Below are 24,624 nucleotides of genomic sequence, written 5' to 3'. Positions count from 1 at the left end.
AAACGTTACTAGCCACTAATTATATAAGACCACTAACAACTAACCCCAGCCTTAATCCTAAATGTGTCCTGATGTTCCGGTTGTTCCATGTTCCTGCCCCCCCCCCCCCAAAAATAAAAAGGGGAGGGGAGGAAACGATTAAGTGAATAAATTATATAATTTCAACCAACTTCTCAAGACTTTTGTCGCTCATTGTGCTTTTAAGTTCATGCAGCTTTGAAGCCTTCACATTGGAGAATTTAAATTGCATTGTTCAGGAGAATTATGAGGGTGTAGCGAGCGACCATTTTTCTTTTTTACATCTCGCTTTCAGTGTTACTTGCCATAGCGGCTTTCTGTCGACATCCATCTTTCGACGTGCTAAACAAACAAGACGGATCGAAATCTGCCAATCACTGCCCACTAGCATGATCGTCTGAACTTGTGGGCTCATTTGCAAGCCACCAACACCGGTATGCATCGGTTTTATTGGCTCATTTCAAACAGTACGTGGAAAGACGGTGTCCAAAGTTGGATGTGGAAAGATAGTTATGCACGTAACGCTAAAAGCGAGTGTAATTGTATTCCGACCCTTTAAGACGCTTAATACATGCCTGTGATTGTCAGTTACATACCATGTGTTAAGGAAAACCACTTCTCTGGCGGAGATTACCACGTTGTACTTAAGCCAACTTCAGTAAAATGTCATATTTTTTCCATTGCATTTTGTGCCATTGTACTTTTTTGTGTTTATGAAGTAGAATGAACATTATGTTAGTTTATGGTCTTGCATAGGTCGTTTTAGTCTGTATTTAAAATTTCTGTTGTTTAGCAGTTAGGGTCATTTTTTTTCTTTGTCTGTTTGCTTCTGATACTAAAAAGGTAAACTACGGTCGTGCTTAAAACTCTCTTCGCAAAAAAGAATGAAGGCTTTACAGAAATTAAGCCTGTTTTTGCACGAGTCATCTATCTAATAGTATATACATGTATTCTTTTTGCACGATTTTCGACTAGAACCGTAGCAATTAAACACACTTACCCACCTGCCACAACAATATCTCAACACGCGGACAATTTTAATAAATGCCCCCAAAAAACCTCTTGAAAACTGCAAGTTCCCTGTACATAACCGTGTTTTATGACTGATTGCAGAGCAGCTATTATCAATATGTATTGGAAGGTCATGATTTTGCCAATTCTTAACCAATTTTATTTTTCCTTGCAGTGAGCCGGGATGACGAAGCCAGGGGGCTATCTGCCTGAACCACGTGATCGTAATAAATGGAATCCCAGCGTAATGTTTATATTTTCTTATTAATTTAAGCAAATTTGATTTTTCATTATCAATGTCTTTTCTTTGCTAGGAGATGTAATTGACCCTTTTGGTTAGTGCTTGACATGAAGGTTATGTTTTTAGTTTTGAGTACAGTTTAGAATTTTTCTCAGCTGCCTTATTCCATAAAAGGTCTTCGGTCGTATTACTGTGATGTCTCTTTGTCTCTAATTGTTTTAGTTGCACTTCTATTCAATGCACGCTGGTGCCAGTTAGTTTTGTTTAGATCTGCCGTTTATGTGAGCACATCAACAAAAGCAGTAATATTGTTTCGCATTTGCCTCGCGTTAAAATTATCGAAGGGAGCAGGTTAAAAAACAGTCATGAATTTTAGCGCTTCTGTGTCAAGTTTCTTGGCCTACAGTGGCATAATTTGGGTAAGCGTAAAATGTAGTGGAAACAAATTTAAATTATCCACATTTAGGGGTGCTAGGGTTAAATTATAGGTTAAACAAATTTAATATTAAGAGCAAGCCGGCTTGCTTGTAGAAGGTAATAAAATTTTGCCAAATTCAGAAATTTAGTATAATCTCAAAATTTCATTTATGTAGCCTAAAAACAAAGAGTATCATCTCATGTACATGTATCTACCGATACATAGCGTTCATTTATAAACACAGTAATGTACTATACTTTTATCCACAAAGTTAATAGTAAGCAACACGTATGCAATATATATGTATAAACAGTGCCCCATGGAGGTACTGCTCACTAACTTTTATTCGAATTATCACACACAAGCAAGGATTACGATATTTGATTCGACTGAAGTGAAAGGTTATTAAACTCGTGTGCTATAACTGTTATGTAAGGTGCATCAAATGTCATCTGTTTACGCTCAGTCAAGTAGTATGGTATGATGCCACACCATGAGGTTTTACAATCAAATAACAAGTACTCGACAATACTTATCTCATAAATATGATGCTATGATGTTCATGCAGTATTGTTTCATACGTAGGTTAAATGTTAAATAATCAAAATAAGCATGTACCATTTCCGTTGAAAATAGTTTTAAGCACATGCTGGTGTTTTAAGTATGTCCTGCTTTTTAAAAAGACTTTCGTAGGTGTTACACGTAGATATTTTTATAGCTTGTGAATAAGTATTTTTCTAGATGTAAAGATCTATTAAGATTCGGGATATTTCTGTAGTTTTAAAGTATAAAGTGCAAGCAGGATCTTATAAGGTATAAAAAACAGTGGATCTTCTATAGTCGGGTGTTGAGGAATAAAAGTGACCGCTTCTATAACAAAAAAGTACAATAGCTGTTCGGTTACGTAAAATTGCGGTAAAATTGCTCTCTATTCTCATAGAAGCAACGTTTTGTAAATATAAAAGCAAATTTCGTAATGTAAAGCTAAATAGTGTTGCACTGTTGGTAGAAAACTTTGCATATACGTCTGCAGATCTGCCGTTGTTGATTTTTTTTTAAAACGTTACAACCCGCGCTTGGCATGCAAAGAATGATTTTACAACTGTCAATTAATATTAACTAACATATTCAGTTATAATATAACGTGGCTTCCATAGGATTTTGTCGTTTAACTTGATCTCACTTCACGATACTTTTGAGTTAGGAACCTTTTAATTTTAAATAGTCTAGCAAAGTTTCTTATTAGTTTTGTAGACTGCTGGACTAGACTACAGTCCCACTGCATTCAAGGCAGGAGTTGCGACTGATAACTGATAAACCAAGTATATTACAACTGAAGAAGATAACAACAAATTACAACTACAACTGTGACAGCACAACACATTCAACAAATATTAACTGTTCGCTGGCTAGTTTGATTTCCTAGCAAGCTCGCTTTGCAGCATTTAAAGTGCCTTTATTTCTGTGTATGTGGCATCGAAGGGAGAGTTAAAACTCAAACTCGGGGGATATTGGAAAGGATCGGGTATAGTGGCTTAACGAAAACTTGGTAATGTTGGAAAAGTTTCAACTGACGCCAGAACGTCGTTTGAATCGTTTCGTCCTTTGTTTTTAAAGTTTCGTGGTATTGACGTTTCGGGTTATATGTTCCACGTACCTGTTTTTTAACTGTAACTAGGTATTTAAAACTTCTTATGTGTATTTTAGTTAGTAACTTCTTATGAGTATTTAAACAACATTCATCAAATGAATGGTTTCGTAGTATTTATTTCAATGGGTTATTTGGTGTTCTTTGCATATCGAGGAACAAAAACCAACAGGATGTAAAATGTTGAATCATTTTTAAGCTACTTGTTTATATATAATAGTACGTGCATTAATTAAATTGCAGTGGCAGTAATGTTCTGCCCTTAGATGCTATAAATCCCTGAAGTCTGTTGAAGTGGCGTTTTCCCCCTTTTTCCAGGCAGTTGTATGTATATTTGCTTTCGGTGGGGATTAATAAATACCGACGACGTTTTTTTGTTGTTGTTGTTGTTGATAGCGTTGCTTTCAGTGGGGGAATAAGGATCCGCGCGAGGTCTAAAGATAGATTAAGAAAGCATCAAATCGTGCGCCATTCCGGTTTGTTTGCCTGAGTCTTGACGTCACTCGTGGGTTTCCTTAAGGATCGCGTGTTGATGATGATGATGATGATCGCGTTAACCTAGAAATTAACGGCCGTTGTATAAAATATTCACTCGCAGCCCTTGCTTGTGGCAACTTTTTGCATTAGTGCATGCCAAATTTTCTTCGCAGGAAATGCCTTTGTCTTGCTTAGAAAAAAGTTCTTGAGAAGAAGCAAGACTTGTGCTGGACGAAAACGGTTGCCTCGAGTCGCGGCTGCGAGTAAAATTTTTAAATTCAACTTTAGTGGCTACGCAATTAACAACAGAAATTAGTACCACGCGTTTAGTATTTTTGAGTCCGCGACCGAGACCAACGGTGCATGAAATGGCCTGCAAAAAAGACTTCAATAGACTTCTGGGATCAATGTGACAAAATATATAATCTTCATGTAATTATTAACTTTTGATTATGCATATTATTATACATTGATAACAATTGTCCGTGTCAATGGTTTTTAAAAGACTTAATGATAGTGGGGCGCTTGCCATTCCTGTGTAGTTTTAATCCGCATTGTTTTCGACACATTCATCGAGAACGAATTTTAAAGAATAGTGCCAAAGAAATTCAAGAAAGCCTTGCGGCATTAGAACTTTTTTCAAGTGCAATAGCATTGAGTAGATGGCAAGCGTCCTAACATTTTACTCAGCTGATTTTATATCAATAAATTTCATAATTATATATCACAGAATTTAAAGTAAAATAAAGCTTGTTGCTAAGTTACTTATGTTTTGCTTGATATGTCTTCTTTGTGTTTTTTTTTTTTTAATTCCGAGGTCAGTTTCAAAAGTTAAAGTCTACGTTAGAGCCTAGTCGCCCGTCAGGCCAGAGCTTTTCCCGGTTTCAGTAGCATGAACCGACTTGTTGTATTTCTACTGCCCTCTGGATGGTATGCTAGTCCATGGCAGGGTAACCCCCTAGTTACCCGACGGTATCCATTTATACACCTGGGTAGATAGAGGCACTGAGAGTAAAGTGTTTTGCCCAAGAACACAACACAATAACCTTGGCGGGGCTCCGGAGTCCAGCGCACTAACCATTAGGCCACCGCTACTCTCACTCAGTTTCAAAAGCTCACATCGAACTTATATTTGCAAAACTGTATTCACATTGAACCAAAGCACACCTTTGACTAATGCTTGTAAGATATCGGGGGCTGGAGGTGGGGGGAGTTCATTTGGCATAGAGTGTGAATATAATTGTAAGGATGGCAGACGTCGCTGAAGGAGAGGAGTGAAGAATATTCAAACCCCGTCACACTAAAGAGCCCGCGTCCAAATTAAAAAGGAAAGATTGTCCTCCGGCAAACTTCCTTTAGACAGCAAAATAGAAAGCTAGATCACAACTGTTTTACGAGTTGTGACTTGAATTTGAGCTCCTGGTACTACGACACTTTTATCTCTTATTTTGGAAGAACCAGAGTCTATAACAATTTTGTATAATATTTTATGTTAGTAGAAACTCAGCTGTGTGCATGTTCTATTGGAAATCCGCGAATCTGATTGGTTCTCCCACTGTTTTCTATGCGCCGATAGAAAACAGTCGCGCGCGCGTAGCTCTTTAAGCGGTGATTAATCAGACCTGCATTTTAAAGTTTGTGTATGATCTCCACTAAGACCCGGCTACAATTTGCTCCTGTTTGTCAAAGTAGGCTTTGCAAGGTTACAGCAGTCTATAGTTTATAGATTGAAATCTACTAAAAGGTTTAACATGAATCGTAAGAATTCATCAGAAAAAAAAAAGGACTGTTTGATAAAAATCAAAGATGATTTCTAATAGAATTCGAATAAATTTCAACCAAAGAAAAACTACGGTTTTTCAGAGACAAATGCGTTCGGTAGCAAATGTGCGACAGCAATGTAAATAACCGGTATGCAATGCATACTAAGGCGAGGACATTCCAGTAAAGCAAGTCAGTATGTTAAAACTTCCAGACAAAGAACTGAGAATAGACCTTTCGGGCTTCGATTTTTTGTTGTCTTTTTCAGACTGTGACATCACTCTTGAGAATCACTCTTCAAATTCAGAAAAATTCTCTTGGCATTCAGATAGTTAAAAACAAGTTCTCTGGGGAGCATCATGTGATTTTGAAATGGGCAATTTACACTGACAAAGCCAAAAATGTCTATTGAGTGAAAATGCGAGTCCAAAAGATGTGTGATTTACAGCAAGGAGCCCAATTGTGTGACCACTTTTAAATAATTCACATTCTTTCGTGCAAGGAAAATTGTTAGTACATTAAAAGTGGTCACCCTTTTCGGCTCCTCACTGTAAGTCGAAAGTTGAGACACTGAGACATTTGCTATAAAAGGGGGGAAATGGGTTTGTCAGGTAAATAAAATTTTAAAATATAGTACTTTGTTTCCGGTGGTGTTTTTAGTTGTGCATTCCAAGGAAAGGTTAGTTTCTAACCAATGTTACTGTAATTAATAAAAGGCAAATTGTAAGCTGCTTTAATCACAAAATTGACACGATTTAATTCGTACAACTCTAATAAGATGTCTTTTATCACGACTTTTCACAATGGAAGGCAACATATTTTGTAACTTTACTAGACAGCGAGGAAACTTCCACAACTTTGCCAAGAATAAAATGTCTTGAAATAATGTATCTAGATTGCCTCTTGTTTAAATGTGGCTTAAAGTTGTCTGCACTCACTGTACAATCTGTAATGTAAATTTTGTGCAGTAAGTCCAAAAACTTAATATCATTTAGAGGTAAAACACGCAGTGCAAGGAAGTACAAGTTTCCAGGAAGTAAAGTTGATATAGCATCTTGATTTACTCTTGTTAAATTTAAATGGGGCTGAAAGTTGTTTGCACTTTCTGTACAATTTGTAAGTCCAACAGTACATGCGGAGTCTAGGAAGTAGAGTTGATACAGTGGTTTGCCAGTAATGAATTTGAATTGAAGGATCTTTCAGTAGCAAATCCAGAGATGTTTTACACAGTTTATTTTTTTTACCTAGGTGTTATTGCTACATGGTTTTCGCTGTGTTTTGTTTAAATATATCTGCCATTCATAGTGAGGATTGGGCTTTCTATATATTGCATAGAGGCAGAATAGAGGCCAATAACCAGTTCCAGTCAAAGCAGTTCCAATGCAATAGCCACATTCACACATTCACGCTGCTTCTTGACAAAGTGCAGATTAAACAGATTGAAGCAATTAGGACAAAACACAGCTGTCAGTGGATTCTTTGAAAACTGTATTTTGGATGTTTTCTGTTGTTTTTTAATTCTGTTCTGTAAACATAATAAAAGAAAAAATCAATTGTTAAAAATTTAATAATTGTTTTATACATATTTGTTTAGACACTAAGACTGATTAACTACAACAATTTATTGCAACATAAGTAGCTACTTAAATTTTTCTTTTTTCTGAAACACATCTTTCTACATGTACACTATGCTTCTTAAATCATTTACTAGTTATTATGGTCTACAAAAATGTATATACTCTTTTTTGGTTGCTATTAAACCACCTACCTTTAAGGTCACTTTAGTGTGTCTTGAGAACACCAGTTTGGACTCTTGATTTATTTAGATTTGTATAAATGTGATCAATTGTAGTTCTGTTATCAGTGGTAAAGCCTGAAATAAGTTTGTTTGTATCCATATTTTACAATCACTTATTTATATTTACTGCTGCTTTGCACACCATTATTAAAATCAATGTTGAAATCTGACCTAGTAGTATACGAAAACGTTCTGTTGACAGAAGGGATCGCGAATGAAGCTCTCTCAATGCTTAGTAATCTATAAATTCCAGCAAATTAAATTTAACAACATCTAGCAGATATTTAGCCTTTTAAAATCGTTATTTCGATTCCATAAATACTTTGTCCATTATGTTAGTCAATAAAGTACATGTACAAGCAAACTGATATAAATTTTTGATAGCTCACCTCAGCAGTTGTGGCAATACATTCTTCTGCACTTCTCCTCTTCAGTTAAAGCTCAGGTTACAATGTCGCCAGTAGTTCAGATCACAAATATATCAATCCTGATGTTTCATTAGCCGTGCTTATATTGCTTTCAATGCTTCCAGTTCAACTTCAGTCTTGAAAGGCAAAGGTCTGCCGAAACAACACTCGCCAGCTGACTCCCAGCTCGTAAACCACAATTTAGTTCGGTGTGTCGATAAGGTTTTTGTGTACTATGATATCTCAATATGTTTGTAAGTGAGCGTAAAAAAAATTTAAGCTACTAATCTTACTTCGAGTCAAGGCTTCTGGCTGTGAAAAAGTCTCGAATAACCAAGATGGCGGAGGAAAACAAATCTCAAGCCATATTCTTAGTTACCAATCCCCCTCGGTTCGAATCATCACATCGCCCGTTGTAAACCCAACCGATTTATCGCTCCATAACATAAGGCTCGAGACTAACGTCCTCGCCTAAAAAGAACTTGTAGTCTAGAACTAGAACTTTGCCAGTCACCCCGGCCGTTCATGATTTATCAGCAATTTTCTTCACTCTAGGATCGTTCGCGAAAAAATTCAAAACGACTTTTAATTTTAATTAGCTACGCTCTTCTCGATTCTGTACTGGTAACTAAAATGTAGTTGATTATGAAAAATTTGCGCCTTCCATCTGACGCTAGTAAATGTATACTGAAGAATCGGAGCCATTGTGAAGATCATAAGATGTACCGCATATTCCGCATAGAATTTTGATTTCACATTTCCCAATCTTCTTCGTTTTTGATCAAAAAATGACAACGACAGTAAGCTAGTTTACTTAGAATAATCTTGATTTTTATCTGTCATGTTGCAATAAATACTATTTTCTATGATATATTTTCTACCGAAGCAATGGCCTTCGTCAAGAGAATTTGCCTTCGGTGTCTAAATGAAATTTGATTTCCTGAGAAAGTTGGTAGTTATGATAAAGAAAATTTGAAACTTGTGATCTTGGATTTTTTGGTTTTCTTAATTATTTATCACACAAAACTGAAGGCTAAACTGATGCTTACCGGTCAAGATAAATCACTCGTTGTTTCTTCTCCACTGAGCGCTGTTTCTGCTTCTGAGTAAGTTTATTGTCAAAAGCGAATGATTTTGGGGAGCAATGCACCACCCCTTAAAATGGGATGATTGGTTTATCGCTTAGCGACGCACAAACAGAGCAAAACAAGAAAAAAACCTGTTTGTATCCGGATTTTCTTGTCTTGATTGGGTATATCGTAATGGTTGCCAGGCGATGGCTCAAAATCGCCCATAATTTTGGACAAAATAAGCTAAAATCGCCTTAAGTCGCCTAAAGTTACGGCGACTTTGGATCCCAGAGTAGGCCATCGCGAGTTTCTTTCCTAAGTTAATTTCGTTACCAGATCTCTTTTTCATGCGCTGATGACTTGGTACAAGATTTGCACATTTTCGTCATCTTCTTAGTAGCGGTTAAGAGACAGTGATTCATGTTATTGCCCCAAATTTAAATTTTCCATTGTGCTACACTTGTTTCTTGTTTGCACTGTATAAGCTTGTATATATTCGTGATGTAAAAAAAGATGATCACGTATTACGGGACAAACGTCGATCACATGTACATATTCAAGCCTTAGGCCTTGCGTGTTTTCTTCTCATCATGTAATCATCGGAGAAAAATCTCTTGGGTGTCACGGGTTTATTACTGGGTACAAAAGTACACTTTAATTTGTTATCGTATAAACCAATAGCTTTAGAAATCACCAAATGTATAATACTAGACTAGGGGTGGATAGATCATCTTTTAGGAAACGAGTTACACATATCAATGTTGAGTTTGAAGATGATTGAACAAAGAATGAACATAAAAGAATAAGGCAAATTTACAAATCTGTGAAGAGAATCCAGTCATGATAGGAAAGACATTCCGTATAATTTTTTCTGCGTATCCAGATGTGTTTAATCTTCTTTATAGCAGTCCTTATTTGGGTCATCACGTGAAGGAGGGTTGCGTGACAAGCCCAAACAGCTGGGAAGGAGACTAAAAGGTGTGTTCGGGTGTGTAACTTAACTTCCCACGCGGGGACCAAGAGGGAACATTATCAATTGTGATATTAAGGCAGTGCGGACCGTAAAATATATATCAATTTCATCAAGGCGTAACCATATGTGTTTACGCAAACAAAGTTTTGTAACTATGCAATACGGATTGTTTCTCTCGTAGAGGGGCGTGGCAGGAGAGATAACTTTGGGGTGGTGTCTGTTTGGGGGAGTGGGGAGGCTCTCAGAGTTGTGAGTAAATCTGTATTCAGTATTCATTCATTAATTATTGGCGCCACTGCTCTCACTCATGCAGCTACAGAGCTTAGTCTTTCCTGAAATAAATTTAAAAAGAACTGAAGTATGCGGATTTTGATAATTGATAATGTTTCGGTAAATCCATTCTGGTGAGTTGTCAACATAATCTCTGACGCCATGCTAGCAAAATGAGATAACAAGTACAACTTTGGGCGCTTTCATATGAAATGGTTGCAAGGATAAGGGATGGCTCCACACCTTGGCAGTTGCGAATATCACTAAGAAATAACCAGTCATTGTATACCATTGTAACTCTAGATCAATCAAGGGTTAAGACAGACAGTGCAATTTACAATTGCGTCAGTTTGGCCCACAGATACGTCAAAGCAGAAATGCAATCTTTCCTATCGGCTTAATTAAAGAGAACAATCACAAGCTGATTCTTTCTTAATCAATGTTGTTAACGGATCGCCGGAAATCCACGGCTACATTTACAATGTAGTTATAATTATAAATTGATTAACGGCATTTCATTTGTATTGCTCTACTGTGCCCACTTTCAGACTTCTACGAAGATTGTTTAAGCTATCGAAGAATTGAACCCTTCGCGTAAGTATTTCCAAGGTTAGAACTACATGCAACAACAAATCTAAGAAGTTTCAACGTGTAAAATTCAACCCTACTATATATAATTATATTAGATACAGAGTTCAACAGAGTTGCATTAACAACTTTAGCCGGTTAACATAGATATTAAAAAACAAAACAAAAAAACGACAACAACAAAGTTTGTTAGCAGTTTCCTATACTTAGATTCAAGTCTGGTGGATGATTTTGTCCAAATAATAATTACAGTAAAATATTCACAAGTCTTAAATTAGTTTTAAACTTTAACAAGAAAAAAACCCGAATGTTTACGAAGAAATAACAATTCATATCGGCTTCAAGTCATATTGGAGCCGTGTATATGCCAAAATGTCTAAATTTCTTATACATTTATGGTGTTTATATTGTTGAGCTAAAAGAAAAGAAATCATTGTCACACATTGTGTCAAACACTGAATTTATTTCATGCTTATCTGATCAAGAAAAAAAGTGAATGCGTTTCACATCTTGGACATCTTGAGGGATACTTGAATTTTTTTGAGTTTAGGGTACTCCATTGTAGGTCAACTCAGGGTCAACCAAGAAAGCGATGCAATGTACAAGTGCGCCAGCTTGTCCCACAGATACGTGAAAGCAGAAATGTAATCTCTGTTTTATTAATATTCTTTCCTATCGGATTAATTTTAGAGAACAATGACGAGCCGATTCGTTCCAAATCAATGCTGTTTACGGAAATCCGCGGCAATATATACAGTGTAGTTTTGTAGATTAACACATTTCATTTGTATTAATTTGCCGTGTCCACTTTCTCTAGAATTCTACAAGCAGAATATTTAAACAATCGAAGAATTCACCCCTTCGCATAAGTATTTAAAACTAATACAACAACAATCAACAACGACAACATTCTAAGGAAGAAGTTTCAACGTGTAAAATACAGTCCCTGACTTCATATAATTTTATTAGATACACGGAGTTCGGCAGAGTTGCATTTAATACAACTCTGTCGAACTACAACAACAACAACAACGACAGCAACAACAAAGTTTTTCAGCATTCTCCTATACTTAGTCAAGTCTTTTGGATGGTTTTATTCACAAGGCTTAAAGTAGTTTTAAACTTTACGGAAAAATAACAGTTCATATTGGAGCTGTGTATACGCCAAAATGTCTAAATTTCTTATAATTTATGGTGTCTATATTGATGAACTAAACAAAAGGAATAATATCATTGTCACCTATTGTATCAAACACTGAATTCTTTCATGCCTATCTGGTCAAGGAAAAAGGAAATGCGTCTTATTTCGTCTCGGACATCTTGAGGGATACTTGAATTTGAATTATGAGTTCAGAGTGCTCCATAAAATTGGCTTAAGTTGATATGCACTGTTTATCAAAGCCTTTCAGCACAGTTTAATGAGATAGTGGGCTGAAATAGAACTTTGTTCAGTTTTCTTGTCAATTTTTCTGCCTTGTCCGTTAACCGGAAGTTCATAACAACGGAAGTTACCGGTCCTATGTCACGCCCGTCCTCCCACAGACGTGACGTCAAAGCGCTTGTCATCACTTGTGGCAGATCGCCGACATGGAACTGTCATCTTCTTAGCTCGTTGAACCTAAATTTAGACTAAAAACCAAGTGGAATTCAGCATCTTGGTTCTTTTACCTTTGCTCGGTGAGTAGAAAGACGCATGAATTAATTTTCCATGCAATTATCTCGCAGTTATTGTCTTAAATGTGGTCGAACCATGAATCACGTAGCTTGTCAGATTTGATGTGAAGCGTGCAGCTCGCTTCGTATTGCTCTTTTGCTGGCTTCACGAACCATTTAGCGACCAAAGGAACTGTAAATTTTCTCAGCTGACCGTCCCTCTCGTTTTATTTATTTGCAGAATAATTCTACAAGACACTGTACAGACATTTCAACAAAGCAGTTGACCCTCTTCACTTGGCGAGTCGAATCTATTTTGAAATGGGTTCCATTCGGTGGATTATGTCTGCAATTTGTTTATGCTTGACAACTTTTGTAAGCGTCGAGTCTCGTAAGTATCCAAGAATGTTTTGGAAAGGGTTTTATTCATCGCATTAATGAAAACGTTTTGTTTAATTCTGTAGACTAGAAACACAACACCCATAAGACTGCAAAGTGATCTTGCCGGGGATCTTGCTCTGTTGGAGTGCAGTGATTTTGAACTATTTTACTGACTTTCATTGTTCTACCTCATTTACATGTGTCGGAATGCTGTCATTTGTAGAAGAATGTATAAAACAATAGTTTTGACAACACAGGACTACAGCCATTCAGTATTTTTTAAATCATTCTCTTTGTTGCATGTTCAAATTTAGCCCTAGCCTGCATGTGCATCATTCACCATCGAGTTTTTATGACTTTGCCCTACAACGGTCAAGTTATTTTTGTAGAAAGGCTCATGAAAACAAAGTTATCATATCATCTCAAAAAGCATGGAAATAACAGTTACAGCATGTTGTATTGAAATGATATGAGTTTTGTTCAGATGAACCTTATTCCAAAGGCTAATTAAGGGCCATTCCACTTTGTATCAAACACCCCTCCTCAATGACGAGGTTAGTCAAAATCCCCCCCCCTTAAGAAAAAAGATCCAAGTGCTGACATGATGCCCCCACTAAGAAGTAAATTGTTTTTTTTAACCCCATCAGAAAAAAAGCCACCTTTTTTACTAACCCCTTCAGAAAAAATATTTGAAAGATCAGAGAATGCTGACAGAGCTACCCCATCAGAAATGACTTTCAAAGCCACTTCAGAAAATCTCGTCAACTGAACAGCAAATAATTTTATTCTTTAGAGAGTGTGGCACCCTACTTCATAACAACACCCACAAATACAACAGCCCTCTTACACACATCTATTCGATTGGACTGCAAAGCATATGGAGAACCAACACCAACATTGAAATGGGTGAAATATACTGACAGTGGTGAGACTGTGATTAAAACCGGTGGTAGATATATTGTGGGCGCTCTCTTTGGATATTTATATATTTTGGGGATACACTGGTCTGATGCTGGGCGATATGGCTGTATAGCACAGAATGAACATGGAAGAATTGTTGCCGATGCTCATGTTACTGTTGTAACAGGTACGTATGTGTTGTCACAAATTTGCCACTGAGGTTAATAATTTGCAATGATCATTATTTTATTACACATAAATTATTTAATTCCGATTCCTCAAACCCTTGTTTTCTTGTAGGTTTAAGGGAGATTCTGTGACCTTATGGTTAGAGCCCGGGGGGGGGGGGGACTCCCATATGAAACGGACAGGGATGCTCGTCGGAAAGAACCCCTAAAAGAGACCAATCTGGGTGTGGCTCAAGCCTTTCTTGACCCCTAAAAGATACCAAAAAAATAAGAATGGATTTTATATTTGTATATTTCTTCGTGTGTAACCCTAAACGAGACCATTATGGCTAAAAATATTGGCGTTTTGGGCGATTTTTCCCAAGACACCCTAAGCGAGACCAAAAGTCCGTAATTTACACCCCTAAGCGAGACGACGAGCATCCCCGTCACTTTCATATGCGAGTCCCCCCCCCACGGGGTTAGAGCTCTGGACTCCAGATTGAGCGGTCCAGGATCAACCCTTGTTGGGGTCATTGTGTTGACAGTGTTGTGTTTTTGGGCAAGACACTTTGCTCTCAAATTGCCTCTCTCCACCCAGGTGTAAAAAATTGGTCCCAGCAAATTAATGTTTTTGGGTGGGGAGTAACCCTGTGATGGACAAGCATAGATATCCAGGAATGAGCAAAAGAGCTCCCAGTTGCTTAATGTTACAGAAAGAACCAGGATAAATATAAGCTCTGGCTGTACAGGACTTAATGTTATCCTTCAAGTGTTACCTGATACTTAGCCGACAAGAGTGTGAGAAAAGTTGGCCAAAATCAGATGGCATTCTGTAAGATTGAGCAGGATGTAATAATTAAACAGTGATCATTGTTCCTGACCATAAATGGGCATTGGGAAAACTCTAGCTTAACCCCCCAACTCCCCCCTCCCAGCTCAAAATCTATATGGTCCGTCCCTTTCAATTTAAATTTTCCCGCAATGAATAATTAATTAATGATTTTAAATAATAATGGGTTGTCACAAAGTGCGAGGCAGCGAGGCGTGCATTTCTACCTTACATGCCTTGCACGTCTCACTGCCTCGCACATTTGTAAGGCTCAATTATAATAATACCTGTAGCAAAATAATTGACGTACATGGAATATGCTGTACAGAAGTCATGCTAAAGTTTTTTTTTTCCTGCATGTACAGAAAGCGCACCCAGTTGGGACATCAAGCCCTACAATGTGACATTATATGAAGGACAAGAGTACACATTACCCTGCAAGACACATGGCTATCCAGAACCAACTTATTTCTGGTCGCACCCTTATGATCCCTTAGGATCCCTTCTCACGGATTTAGATGTGAAAGTCCTTCTGAACAATTATTTGTTCTTCTCCAATGCAAAATTGAAGCACAGTGGATGGTACACATGTACAGCATCAAATGTATATGGAACTATTTCTCATTCTGTTTATGTGGATGTGGTCTTGGGTAAGTTGACTTAGTTATACAGGTATGAAAGTGATGTACAATACATAATGTACAATTCCTCAATTGTGTTCCTCAGCTACCAAGAGGCTACCATTTGGATTTAGGAGAGTGGCTAAGCACCCAATGTGCTTAGCTAATGCCCCTCCCTGAGTCAGTCTGTCCATCTGTCTATCCGTACGTTGGTCCGTCCATCTCTCCGTCAGTCAGTCATTCAGTCAGTCAGTTAACAGCCAGTCTGAGTCTGTTTTCCTGTCAGTCTGCCAGTTAGTCCATCAGTCAGTTCACTAGTCATTCGGTCCATCTGTTGGTAAGTCGAACAGTCAGACAGTCAGCCAGTAGGTCAGTCATTCTGTAAGTCAGTTAGTCCATCAGTTGCTAAGTCAGATAGTCAGCCAGTCAGTCAGTCAGTCAGTGCCACCCAGTCTGTCTGTCTGTTGGTCTGTATGTCTGTCTGTATGTCTGTCAGTCAGTCATTCAGTCATTCAGTCAGTCATTTATTAAACAACTGAACAACATGCCAGAAATTTGCTCAAGTTAACCTCAACAAAATTTTCATTTTTTAATCACAAATGTTTTAATTTATTCTCTCTTTAACCATAGCTTTCATGTTTTTATTTTATTCCTAAGATCCATCAATTGTCATTCAGCCCGAGAATGTCCCCACTGTTCGCGGAGGAAAAATTGCATTGTCATGCGGCATCGTCGGCCGTTCCACATTGAGTGTGAAATGGATACTGAATGACAGCAATTTACCAGACGACACCCTGATCTCTTTCACTCGTCAGACTTGGCGCAATGTACAGGTTTATACACTGAATATCAAGAAAGTCAGACGTCGCCACCTTGGAAAATATAACTGTATAGTGAACAATGCCAGAGGAACTGCTAGAAGCAGGACAGCTAAAGTTTTCTTCTCTAGTGAGTGAAATCACTGTCTTTTACAAGCAGTTTTTTTTTTCAGTTGTAAGGAGTTTATTAAATGCCTGCTTGATTGTTAAAGCGATACACAGAAGTTTTAAACTTAGCTGGTAACTGTTCTACTTGTACTTCAAGGGCATATTACACCTTTAAAAGTTGAAGTGCCGACACCAGAAGTTATGGCCTCAGAAGGTTCTGATGTGGAATTGAAGTGCGTGTTCATTGGCAGCCCGACGCCACAAGTAACATGGTACAAAGATGGAAAAGAAGTCACTGATTTTGGATTTCCAATCATCCGAGCTGTTAACACCAGATGTGAGGCCAGATTAAAACTAAGCAGTGTTACACAGTCAGTTTCAGGGCATTTTGTTTGTGTGGGGAATGCAGGTATTGCTGGAACAGCTGAGGGAAATATAACATTGGTTGTAAAAGGTAACTTGTCTCAAGATAGTAAATTAAATTCATAGATAGTCAACTTAAATTTAGGTATGTCATGCATCTCCTGTATATGTTGTAAAAAAAGATGTCTATCTTATTTAACAGTTATTTCACATTTAATAATGGTTTTAATTAATTTTACAGCGACTTTATCCATGTATTTATAGAGTGAAATCTGTGTCAGTTATGATGTAGCTCATGCCATCATCAGTTTTTCTGAGAGTGTGATTTTACTAGATCATAAAATAATAATGTCAAAAGAAATCAAAGTTTCCGCCCCAAATTTCAGGTTAAACTAAAAGAAGTTCTGAACATGTATGCATATCACCTGAAAAAACCTCAAACATGCCAATTTAACACTATCTATTAATTAATTTATCAACTTCTTGCTTCAATAAATTACTGCAGTCATTTCCATCATACCAATAGTCCTTCTGCATGTTTAGGTCAGACTGGCTAAGTTTCACCACCAAGCGCTGCTTTTGAAGTTCATGAAAACTTGTAATTCCCAAAGCTGCAAAGATGAAAAGAATACCCACTTGAAAACCGCATGAAGGCGGCAGAACAGTGGGAATAATTTATGCAATCAAGGCTTGGTGTTGAATTTTGAGCATTTCATGTTGTCATTCACAAGGCCTATTATACAGAACTAATTTAGCTCTGATTTACTGTAGGAGGAGGTGTCCCTGAAATCACACCACTGAATAAGTATAAAGAGGCAAAAAAGGATTCTAATACCACATTACAGTTCTTTGTCAAGGGAACAGCAGAGCCAGACATCACATGGTATAAAGATGGAAAACAACTAGAAACTTCTGGATCCACTAGACTTCATGCTAATGGTACATACAGTGCGGAGCTTGAAATAACCTCCGCTCAGTATAGTGACAGTGGACTTTATACATGTACAGCTGAAAACCAGTTTGGAACCAGTTCTGCAAATGTAACTTTTGCTGTCAAAGGTAAACAAATTTAAATATTTGAGTGGAGGGGAGGGGGGGGGGGGCGTTATGCCATGGATGCAGTATGTTGCTTAACAACACCTCCTTGTCACACACAAAAAGGTGGTATGGTTTGAAAAAGGAATCAAAAGAGTTTTAATAAGTTTACTAGTCAAATTTTTGTTGGTGTTGCCTATTAGTGCACTGGACTGCGGATTGATGGTCCGGGTGCGAGTCCTGGCCAGGGTCACTTTGTTGTGTTCTTGGGCAAGACACTTCCTCTTAAAGTTCCTCTCTCCACCCAGGTGTCTAAATGGGTACCAGTGCTGGGAGTAACCCAGCTATGGACTAGCATTCCATCTAGGGGGGAGGGGAGAGGAATACTCCCAGTTTGCTTCATGCTACGTAAACCAGAGTAAAGCCCCAGCCCAATGAGCTTGATTCATGCAGACCTTATCTTTACCTGTTTGTCAATTTTAAGACAGAAGCTGATGCACTGATGTTATCTTTCTCAGGAATTCCTGAAGCTCCAATTAATGTTACAGTTAAACGCACATCTATTGACACTGTGTTGGTCTCCTGGGTTCGTGGACACAATGGAGGAGCCAATTGTACATTCTCTGTTCAGTTTAAGACAAGTGGTGCTTCGACATGGACATCTTCTGATGCTATTTTGGGAAATGCCACAAGTACAGTGTTGAATAACAAGGAGGGTTGGAATGGCCTGTTTGTCTTCAGAGTGACAGCTGTTAATCAGTATGGATCAAGTGAATCCAGTGAATTTCCAGTTACATTAGGTATGTCTTTAGCATTTTGCCAACTGTACCACTGGTAAACTGTTGCAAAAGAGAATTATCATTGCATTTCATTAACTTCTATTAAGTTTTTCTACTAATAATTTAATTTTGGTATTTCTGCCATTTTTCATTTTTTTTTTCTTTCCTTTTTCTTTTTACTATTATCTTTTTGCTGTTGTTGTTGTACATACGTGTTTAAGAATTATTTGTTCTGTAATCTACCACCTTAATAATTGTGTAAAATTGTAAAATGTAAAATGCCTCTTTTCTGACGATATATTTATTTTAAATTAATAAATGGTGGTCACCCAACTAGTTTAGCTTTTTAGTTATTTTGGGTGACCAGCAACTGTATGTATTTTTAATTTATTCATTGTTTAAACATTTCTTTTTGTAATTTTACAGTTCAAATAAACTTTTGTTGTTGTTGTTGTTGTACATACCACAACAGCCCATTAAGATTATAATAATATTAATGAGTTAGAGTGTGGGGGGTTGACCTTCTGTATGATGAACTGGTTTGAAATACAAATTTCAGTCTAGACTAGGGTAAAGTGTTGAAACATATGTTGTATTTTTAAAGTGAAGCTGCAATTGCAGCCAAAACCTGCTGAGACATCATACTTCTCACTCATTTTAAGGCCTATAATTACCCTCTTGGAAATCATGCACTCCCCCTTCCTTCCTTCTTCCTAATCCTAAAAAGGAAAATACAAATCAAACTTATTTAAAATCATTTGACCTAAAATTTTTATTTTAATCCACCAATGAGCTCAACTCAAATTTTAACTTAAAATTTAACTTAACTCATAACTGGTAGTAATGGACCTGAATTCAAGCATCTTGTCAACATCATTGCAAAACAAGTTCCAATAAACATAATTTTAGTAGTAACAGTGTTATTATGTGTTGGCTTGTTTTACCAGAAGACAACGTTGTTCCACAAAAGCGTTCAGATGAAGATTCATCAATAGGTGCGATAGTGGGTGGAGCCATAGGAGGGGTTGTGGGCATACTTCTGGTTATTGCTGTGGTGCTGATTATGTGCCGTAAAAAGAAAAGGAAGAAGGGTCCACCCAAACCTCTTCCTTCGGTCTTGTACTCTGCTGTGGTATGTACACTATATGTAATAAGTACAATATCAATCGATCGATCAATCAATTTCCATCGATTGTTAGAGAGGAAAGCCACATCAGCTATAGACATGCGCTCTATACCCACCAAATGTGACCTGTGATCAATTCTGTCTGGGAGTTTTGAAGGCTGTGTTTATCAATTTGTTGGCTTCTCTGGGTTCTCTGGTTTTCCTCCCTCGCCAAAAACCAATATTTGTGATTTCCAGTTTAAACTATGATTTGAGTGCCATAAGTGTCGACTTGTCCATTGTATTCATCCTTGAAAAAATAGCAGACGTTGTACTCATTAGGGTGATTTTCTTCTGAGTGTCGTAAAACCAAAATCAAAGTTATTACTCTGGCCAATCCCCAAAAAAACACAGACAATTCAGTGAAGCCATCAAAACTCGAAGCGAATACATGTAGCTGGCATAAAGCGCGGGGAAACGTGCACAAGCGACTCACGATTGGTTTTGGTTTTACTTCTGATTGGTTGAGAAAGTGAGTTTTTTCAACCAATCGCTAAGTGCAACATACAAAATCAAATCAAAAAAACCCTTTCATTTTTCCACTCAAATGAAAACCGCTCTAAAATGAGAAATGCTGATTGTTTGCGGATTGTCATTACTGTACACAGGAGGAAGACCAGTACACATATGCGGATGCTAACCCCAACCAATCAACACCGGAGAGAAGTGACACGTATTCTTACGTCACTATCAGACCCGATGCAGCAGCTGCCATGGTAGCAGGGGGGAGTAGTGAGTACGCTTCAATCTCACGGCCGAAACAGTGGGAGGTTCCAAAGAGGAATGTTCGTCTTGATAAGAAACTGGGCTCAGGTCACTTTGGTATGGTCATGAAAGGATTCCTAAAGACAAAACAAGGCATTCAAGTTGTCGCTGTTAAGATGCTTAAAGGTTGGTATGCTATGTAAGAGCGGTTGATTCTAAAGTGGCCAATCGATGTAGTCGCAAATTGTACAATAGAACCAGACAGAACTCAAAACTAAACTCAGACAGGAAGAAGAAGGTTTCGAAATTCAAACACCTACCCAGGATCTTTTCTAGTCCACTCGAGCGACAGTGGTCACGTGTCTCCCCAAAAATGGGAGATTGCAAAGAAACGACGGCGAGCAGAAAAGCGATCATGAAAACGAGGTTTTAAAAAGCGCAGGAAAAGTTGCGGCAGTCTTCGTGGTAGCTTTGTTGTAATCGACTATCGCCCCGTGATACAGGTTTTTTTTTATGTATGACGTTTGACGTACGACGAGCTTCAAACACACTAAAAAGTATTACTCGACGATCAGAGTAACACGAAGCGAAAGTAATTGAAGTTAACGTCTTGCATAGAGACGGCGATGTATCTTAGTAGAATTTGCAGTATTCACAAACTTTGGTAGAGTTTACAAAGTACAGTACGCGTATACAAGATATTCAAGACTTTGAATTTAAAAGTTTAACGAGTTTGTCGTTTAAGGCATCAAATTCTTCCTTGAGTTTAAGCCTGCAAAAACAGTTGCCCTGTTTCCTTCAATGGTCTACTATCCGTTAAACGCAATTTAGGGGACTGTGTTTACTTAATTTAATTTGGCATTGTTCTTTTTGTCTTGACAGAAAATGCTGACCAGCAGCAGAAAAAAGAGTTTCTTGATGAGTTGGAGCTCATGAAACCCATGGCACCGCATCCGAACATTGTTGGATTGGTTGGCTGTTGTACTAAGTCAGGTTAGTGGAGTTTTACAGCTTACGAAACAAAAATACTCAGCTCCCGGCCAGGCGGGTCGGAAGGGGGAGAGGTGATGTAAAAGGTAGGGCTTGGGTTAAGAGACCCAACCAAATCTATTAGTAGTAGGATAACATTTTCCCTCCCCCCAAACAATGTTGGTTTTATCTCTAAGACTGCGCAGACCAGGGGGAGGGCGTGAGGGGAAGCGACGAGAAGGTTGGGTATGGGAGAATCGTTGCCGCTAGATGTCATTTTCTAAAGTGTCTGAACTACTTTTGTCGCTTATTGTAGGCTTGAAACATACTTTACCTTCGAACTAATGGAGATCGAATTCTACCTGCCTTTACTAAAATACATGTTTAATTTATACAGAGCAGCCCTTTATCATTGTTGAGTACTGTTCCATGGGCAACCTGAAGGATTTTCTTCGTTCCAGTCACGGCAGTGTTGTGTACGCAAACATGGCGGGTAACAGTTTGACTTTAACAAACCGTGATCTGTTATCATTTGCGTGGCAGTGTGCTCGTGGAATGAGCTACCTGGCAAGCCAAAAGGTGGGTGGGTTAACCAACAATGATAGTAAGCAGTGCTAAAAGCGATAAAATCGTAAAAACGTTTCGAATATTTAGAAGCAAGTAATTAAAAGTTGTGTTAAGTAACCCATGAATCTCCTTCTGAGTATTATCCTTTAAAAGGAAATCGAGGCAAAGAAAACTTCTTTGACCTTGCTGGGATTCGAACCCAGGACCTCCGGATTAGATCACCGTTACTCAACAGACGAAGCAGACGGGAGCAGGTCGTGAGTAATTTAGGTGGTAAATCGTTTCGCAGTATCGCAGAGACACATTGCATAACATGACAGATAAAGATCAATGAATTGCTAGGACACGTACTGCAGAGGAATGCAGATGGTTAAAATTGCAGCATTGGGGAAAACAAGCGTGCTCTAGCTTGTATTATTTTAGAGCGGTTTTCACTTGAGTGTCGAAAATAAATTGCGTTTGCTTTGGTTTTGCATTACTACGCTTAGTGATTGGCTTAAAAATCTTGCACCACTTTCTCAGCTAATCAGAAGTAAAACCAAAACCAATCGTGACTCGCTCGCGCACGTTTTCCCGCGCTTCGTGCCAGCTACATGTATTTGCTTCGAGTTTTGATTTGTTTACTGGATTGTCTGTGTCCTTTGTGATTGGCCAAACTAAATACTTTGGTTTTGGTTTTACGACACTCAATTGAAACTGCTCTAACTAAAGTGAACTTATAAACATTTCGAAGTTATTGATTTTTTTTTCTCGATCCTGTTTGCAGCTTGTTCACAGGGATTTGGCTGCGAGAAACATTCTGGTCGACAAAGGACACGTTTGTAAGATTGCGGACTTTGGTTTGGCTCGAGATATCTACGAAAAGAAGCAATATCTAAAGACAGGAGAGGTAGGTCTATTGTACTGCCAGGGAGTTTTTCTGTGCGGTACTGCAAATGCAAGAGGATTTAAATTAGCTTAAAAAAAATTTGTCTGGATTTAGGATGTTCTTTTGGGTATTTCCGTTGGGTACTGGTGTAAAAGAATAGCACAAGGAAATCAGCTATTTGTCGAATTTTAAAACATCAGCGTAAACTAGGTTTGTTCCACAGGTTTTAACAGGCGAGTGTTCTTGCAACCTCATGATTGGAAAGTGAGAATCGCGAACTGTTCGGCTGGTTGTAAGGAGATTTACCGATAGTATGATTGGGGCCGGGGTTTTTTGACTAGAACCTAAATAAAGCTTGCTGTAGCAGTAGCAACTGCGTTGACCAAAATCTCAGAACGTGGGCTCAGTAACCTCTGTTGAGTTGAAACCTCGCTCGTTTTGTATGCTAAATATTGAAGGTGCAAATATCCTTTTGATGATTACCTCGTGTTTTAAGCTTCACATGCGCTCCTTTCTATTTTCAGGGAGAATTGCCGCTTCGTTGGATGGCGATAGAGTCAATATTTAAGGGAATAACCACCACAAAGAGCGACGTGTAAGTAATAACTGAGCAAAATAACGACGGCATAAAATCACGTGCCGATCGGGTGATCCTTCACCTGTCGTGAAGTGGCATTTTACTTGTTCAAAAGGCCAATGTTAACTGTCGTGGGTTCTAGTAAGTCGGAAACTTTGTTGTCGTACACGATCAAAAGACTGGCAATCTCAAGTCATGTGGCATCTTTCTTTGTCTTTAATAGTTATCTTATCAATTTAAAATACTTTCGTGAACAATCATTTAGGACAATAGACACGTTTCTTAGACCAAAGCTAGCAGCTGGTACCTTAGTCTTAGAGTAACTGATCGATTTGAGTGCCTGATAATGTAGCTGATTCCTTACTTTTGTTTCTCTGTATTTCTTACAGCTGGTCATATGGTGTTCTGTTGTGGGAAATTGTCACGTTAGGTAAACATTGTCATTATTTTATATCTATTGTTGTCTCCTTCAGTACTTTCCCTAATTAGAGTTAAATCGGTATCATTCTCGTCCTCAGAGCCTGCAGAAAAAAAGTGGGGACCCATGATTTGATTGGCTAGATGTTCAACAAAGGAAAATCAACCGTTTAAAATTCCCTTTGTTGTAAGGGATTTTACCACGGTTATTTTTATCAGAGTTTTGATTGGCTAGATTTGAATTCTCTGTGTTAAAATCTACTGTCTCCAGAGTCACTTGTTCCTTGTGCCCAGGCTCAGCCGTCTAATAAGAGGGACAAGCGGCTCTGGGGACAAGAATGATTTGGCATCTGCCTGGAGCTGTTGTTTGATCTGTTCTGTTTGCACTGGTACCGAGTTTTGCTCAAATTTAATGCTTCAGTAACCTATTTTTTTTTTAATAAATCGGCCTTAGGGACGGACCATTATTTTCTTGGAGGGGGGGGGGGATGAAAAATTTTCCTCTGCAAACTTTTTTTTTTAGTTTATGCACTTCTGCAAACATTTTTTTTTTTTTCGAAATTCTTACTATTTTTTGTTATACATATATCGTTTTTGCAAACAATTTATTTCGTCTTTTCAGGCCCCGCAAACAATTGTTTTCAATATTTTTCATCCCCCCCCCTCCAAAAAAATAATGGTCCGTCCCTTATGAAGGAAAGCTGGACTAATGCAAGTTACAGTGTGGAATATGCTTTCTGAGGGTAATTTCGTTTTTATTACAGGAGCAAATCCATACCCAGGCATGACTAGAGATCAAGTTATCGGTCAGCTTCATATTGGTTACAGGATGCCGAAACCGCAATACTGTACTGATGAACTGTGAGTATTCTGGCTAATGTAAAACCAACTCAAATTTTAGTCAGTCTTCACACACACTTCCCAGGCGTCTGCCTTAGCGCGTTCATCTAACTCTCCGCCTTACAATATCCAAGGGCGCTTTCCATTAGAACTGGCCGGCCAGACCGGTTTGTTCGAGAG

The 24,624-nt window shown here is 38.1% G+C and overlaps 1 protein-coding gene, 1 long non-coding RNA gene and 1 pseudogene across 3 annotated transcripts in view; 2 read left to right on the top strand and 1 right to left on the bottom strand.

Moving 5' to 3' along the window:
* The window catches only part of LOC144662780 (hemicentin-1-like), a 47,911-nt pseudogene extending 45,541 nt beyond the window's left edge, over window positions 1-2,370 (top strand). The window contains exon 22 of the transcript XR_013572525.1: window positions 1,205-2,370. The product of XR_013572525.1 is annotated as a hemicentin-1-like (transcript). The remainder of the gene's footprint in view (window positions 1-1,204) is intronic.
* Window positions 2,371-6,286: 3,916 nt separating this feature from the next.
* LOC144662880 (uncharacterized) lies at window positions 6,287-8,246 on the bottom strand. The gene is made up of 2 exons (XR_013572551.1): window positions 7,762-8,246; window positions 6,287-7,099 (listed from the first exon to the last, which is right to left on the bottom strand). It is a non-coding gene; the product is annotated as an uncharacterized LOC144662880 (long non-coding RNA).
* Window positions 8,247-12,084: 3,838 nt separating this feature from the next.
* The window catches only part of LOC144662787 (fibroblast growth factor receptor 3-like), a 16,323-nt gene continuing 3,783 nt past the window's right edge, over window positions 12,085-24,624 (top strand). The window contains exons 1-16 of the mRNA XM_078523708.1: window positions 12,085-12,357; window positions 12,575-12,724; window positions 13,508-13,801; window positions 14,979-15,263; window positions 15,891-16,181; window positions 16,317-16,613; window positions 17,294-17,581; window positions 18,076-18,357; window positions 19,284-19,468; window positions 20,110-20,392; window positions 21,089-21,199; window positions 21,573-21,754; window positions 22,509-22,631; window positions 23,135-23,205; window positions 23,577-23,617; window positions 24,369-24,465. Of these exons, the coding sequence (XP_078379834.1) occupies window positions 12,655-12,724; window positions 13,508-13,801; window positions 14,979-15,263; window positions 15,891-16,181; window positions 16,317-16,613; window positions 17,294-17,581; window positions 18,076-18,357; window positions 19,284-19,468; window positions 20,110-20,392; window positions 21,089-21,199; window positions 21,573-21,754; window positions 22,509-22,631; window positions 23,135-23,205; window positions 23,577-23,617; window positions 24,369-24,465 (2,900 nt within the window). The 5' untranslated portion in view covers window positions 12,085-12,357; window positions 12,575-12,654. The remainder of the gene's footprint in view (window positions 12,358-12,574; window positions 12,725-13,507; window positions 13,802-14,978; window positions 15,264-15,890; window positions 16,182-16,316; window positions 16,614-17,293; window positions 17,582-18,075; window positions 18,358-19,283; window positions 19,469-20,109; window positions 20,393-21,088; window positions 21,200-21,572; window positions 21,755-22,508; window positions 22,632-23,134; window positions 23,206-23,576; window positions 23,618-24,368; window positions 24,466-24,624) is intronic.

The sequence above is a fragment of the Oculina patagonica genome, chromosome 8 (genome assembly GCF_052425735.1).
Source record: "Oculina patagonica isolate OP01 chromosome 8, crgOcupat, whole genome shotgun sequence".
In the NCBI taxonomy this organism is placed as follows: domain Eukaryota; kingdom Metazoa; phylum Cnidaria; class Anthozoa; order Scleractinia; family Oculinidae; genus Oculina; species Oculina patagonica.
This window is presented reverse-complemented; position numbering and strand designations above follow the sequence as displayed.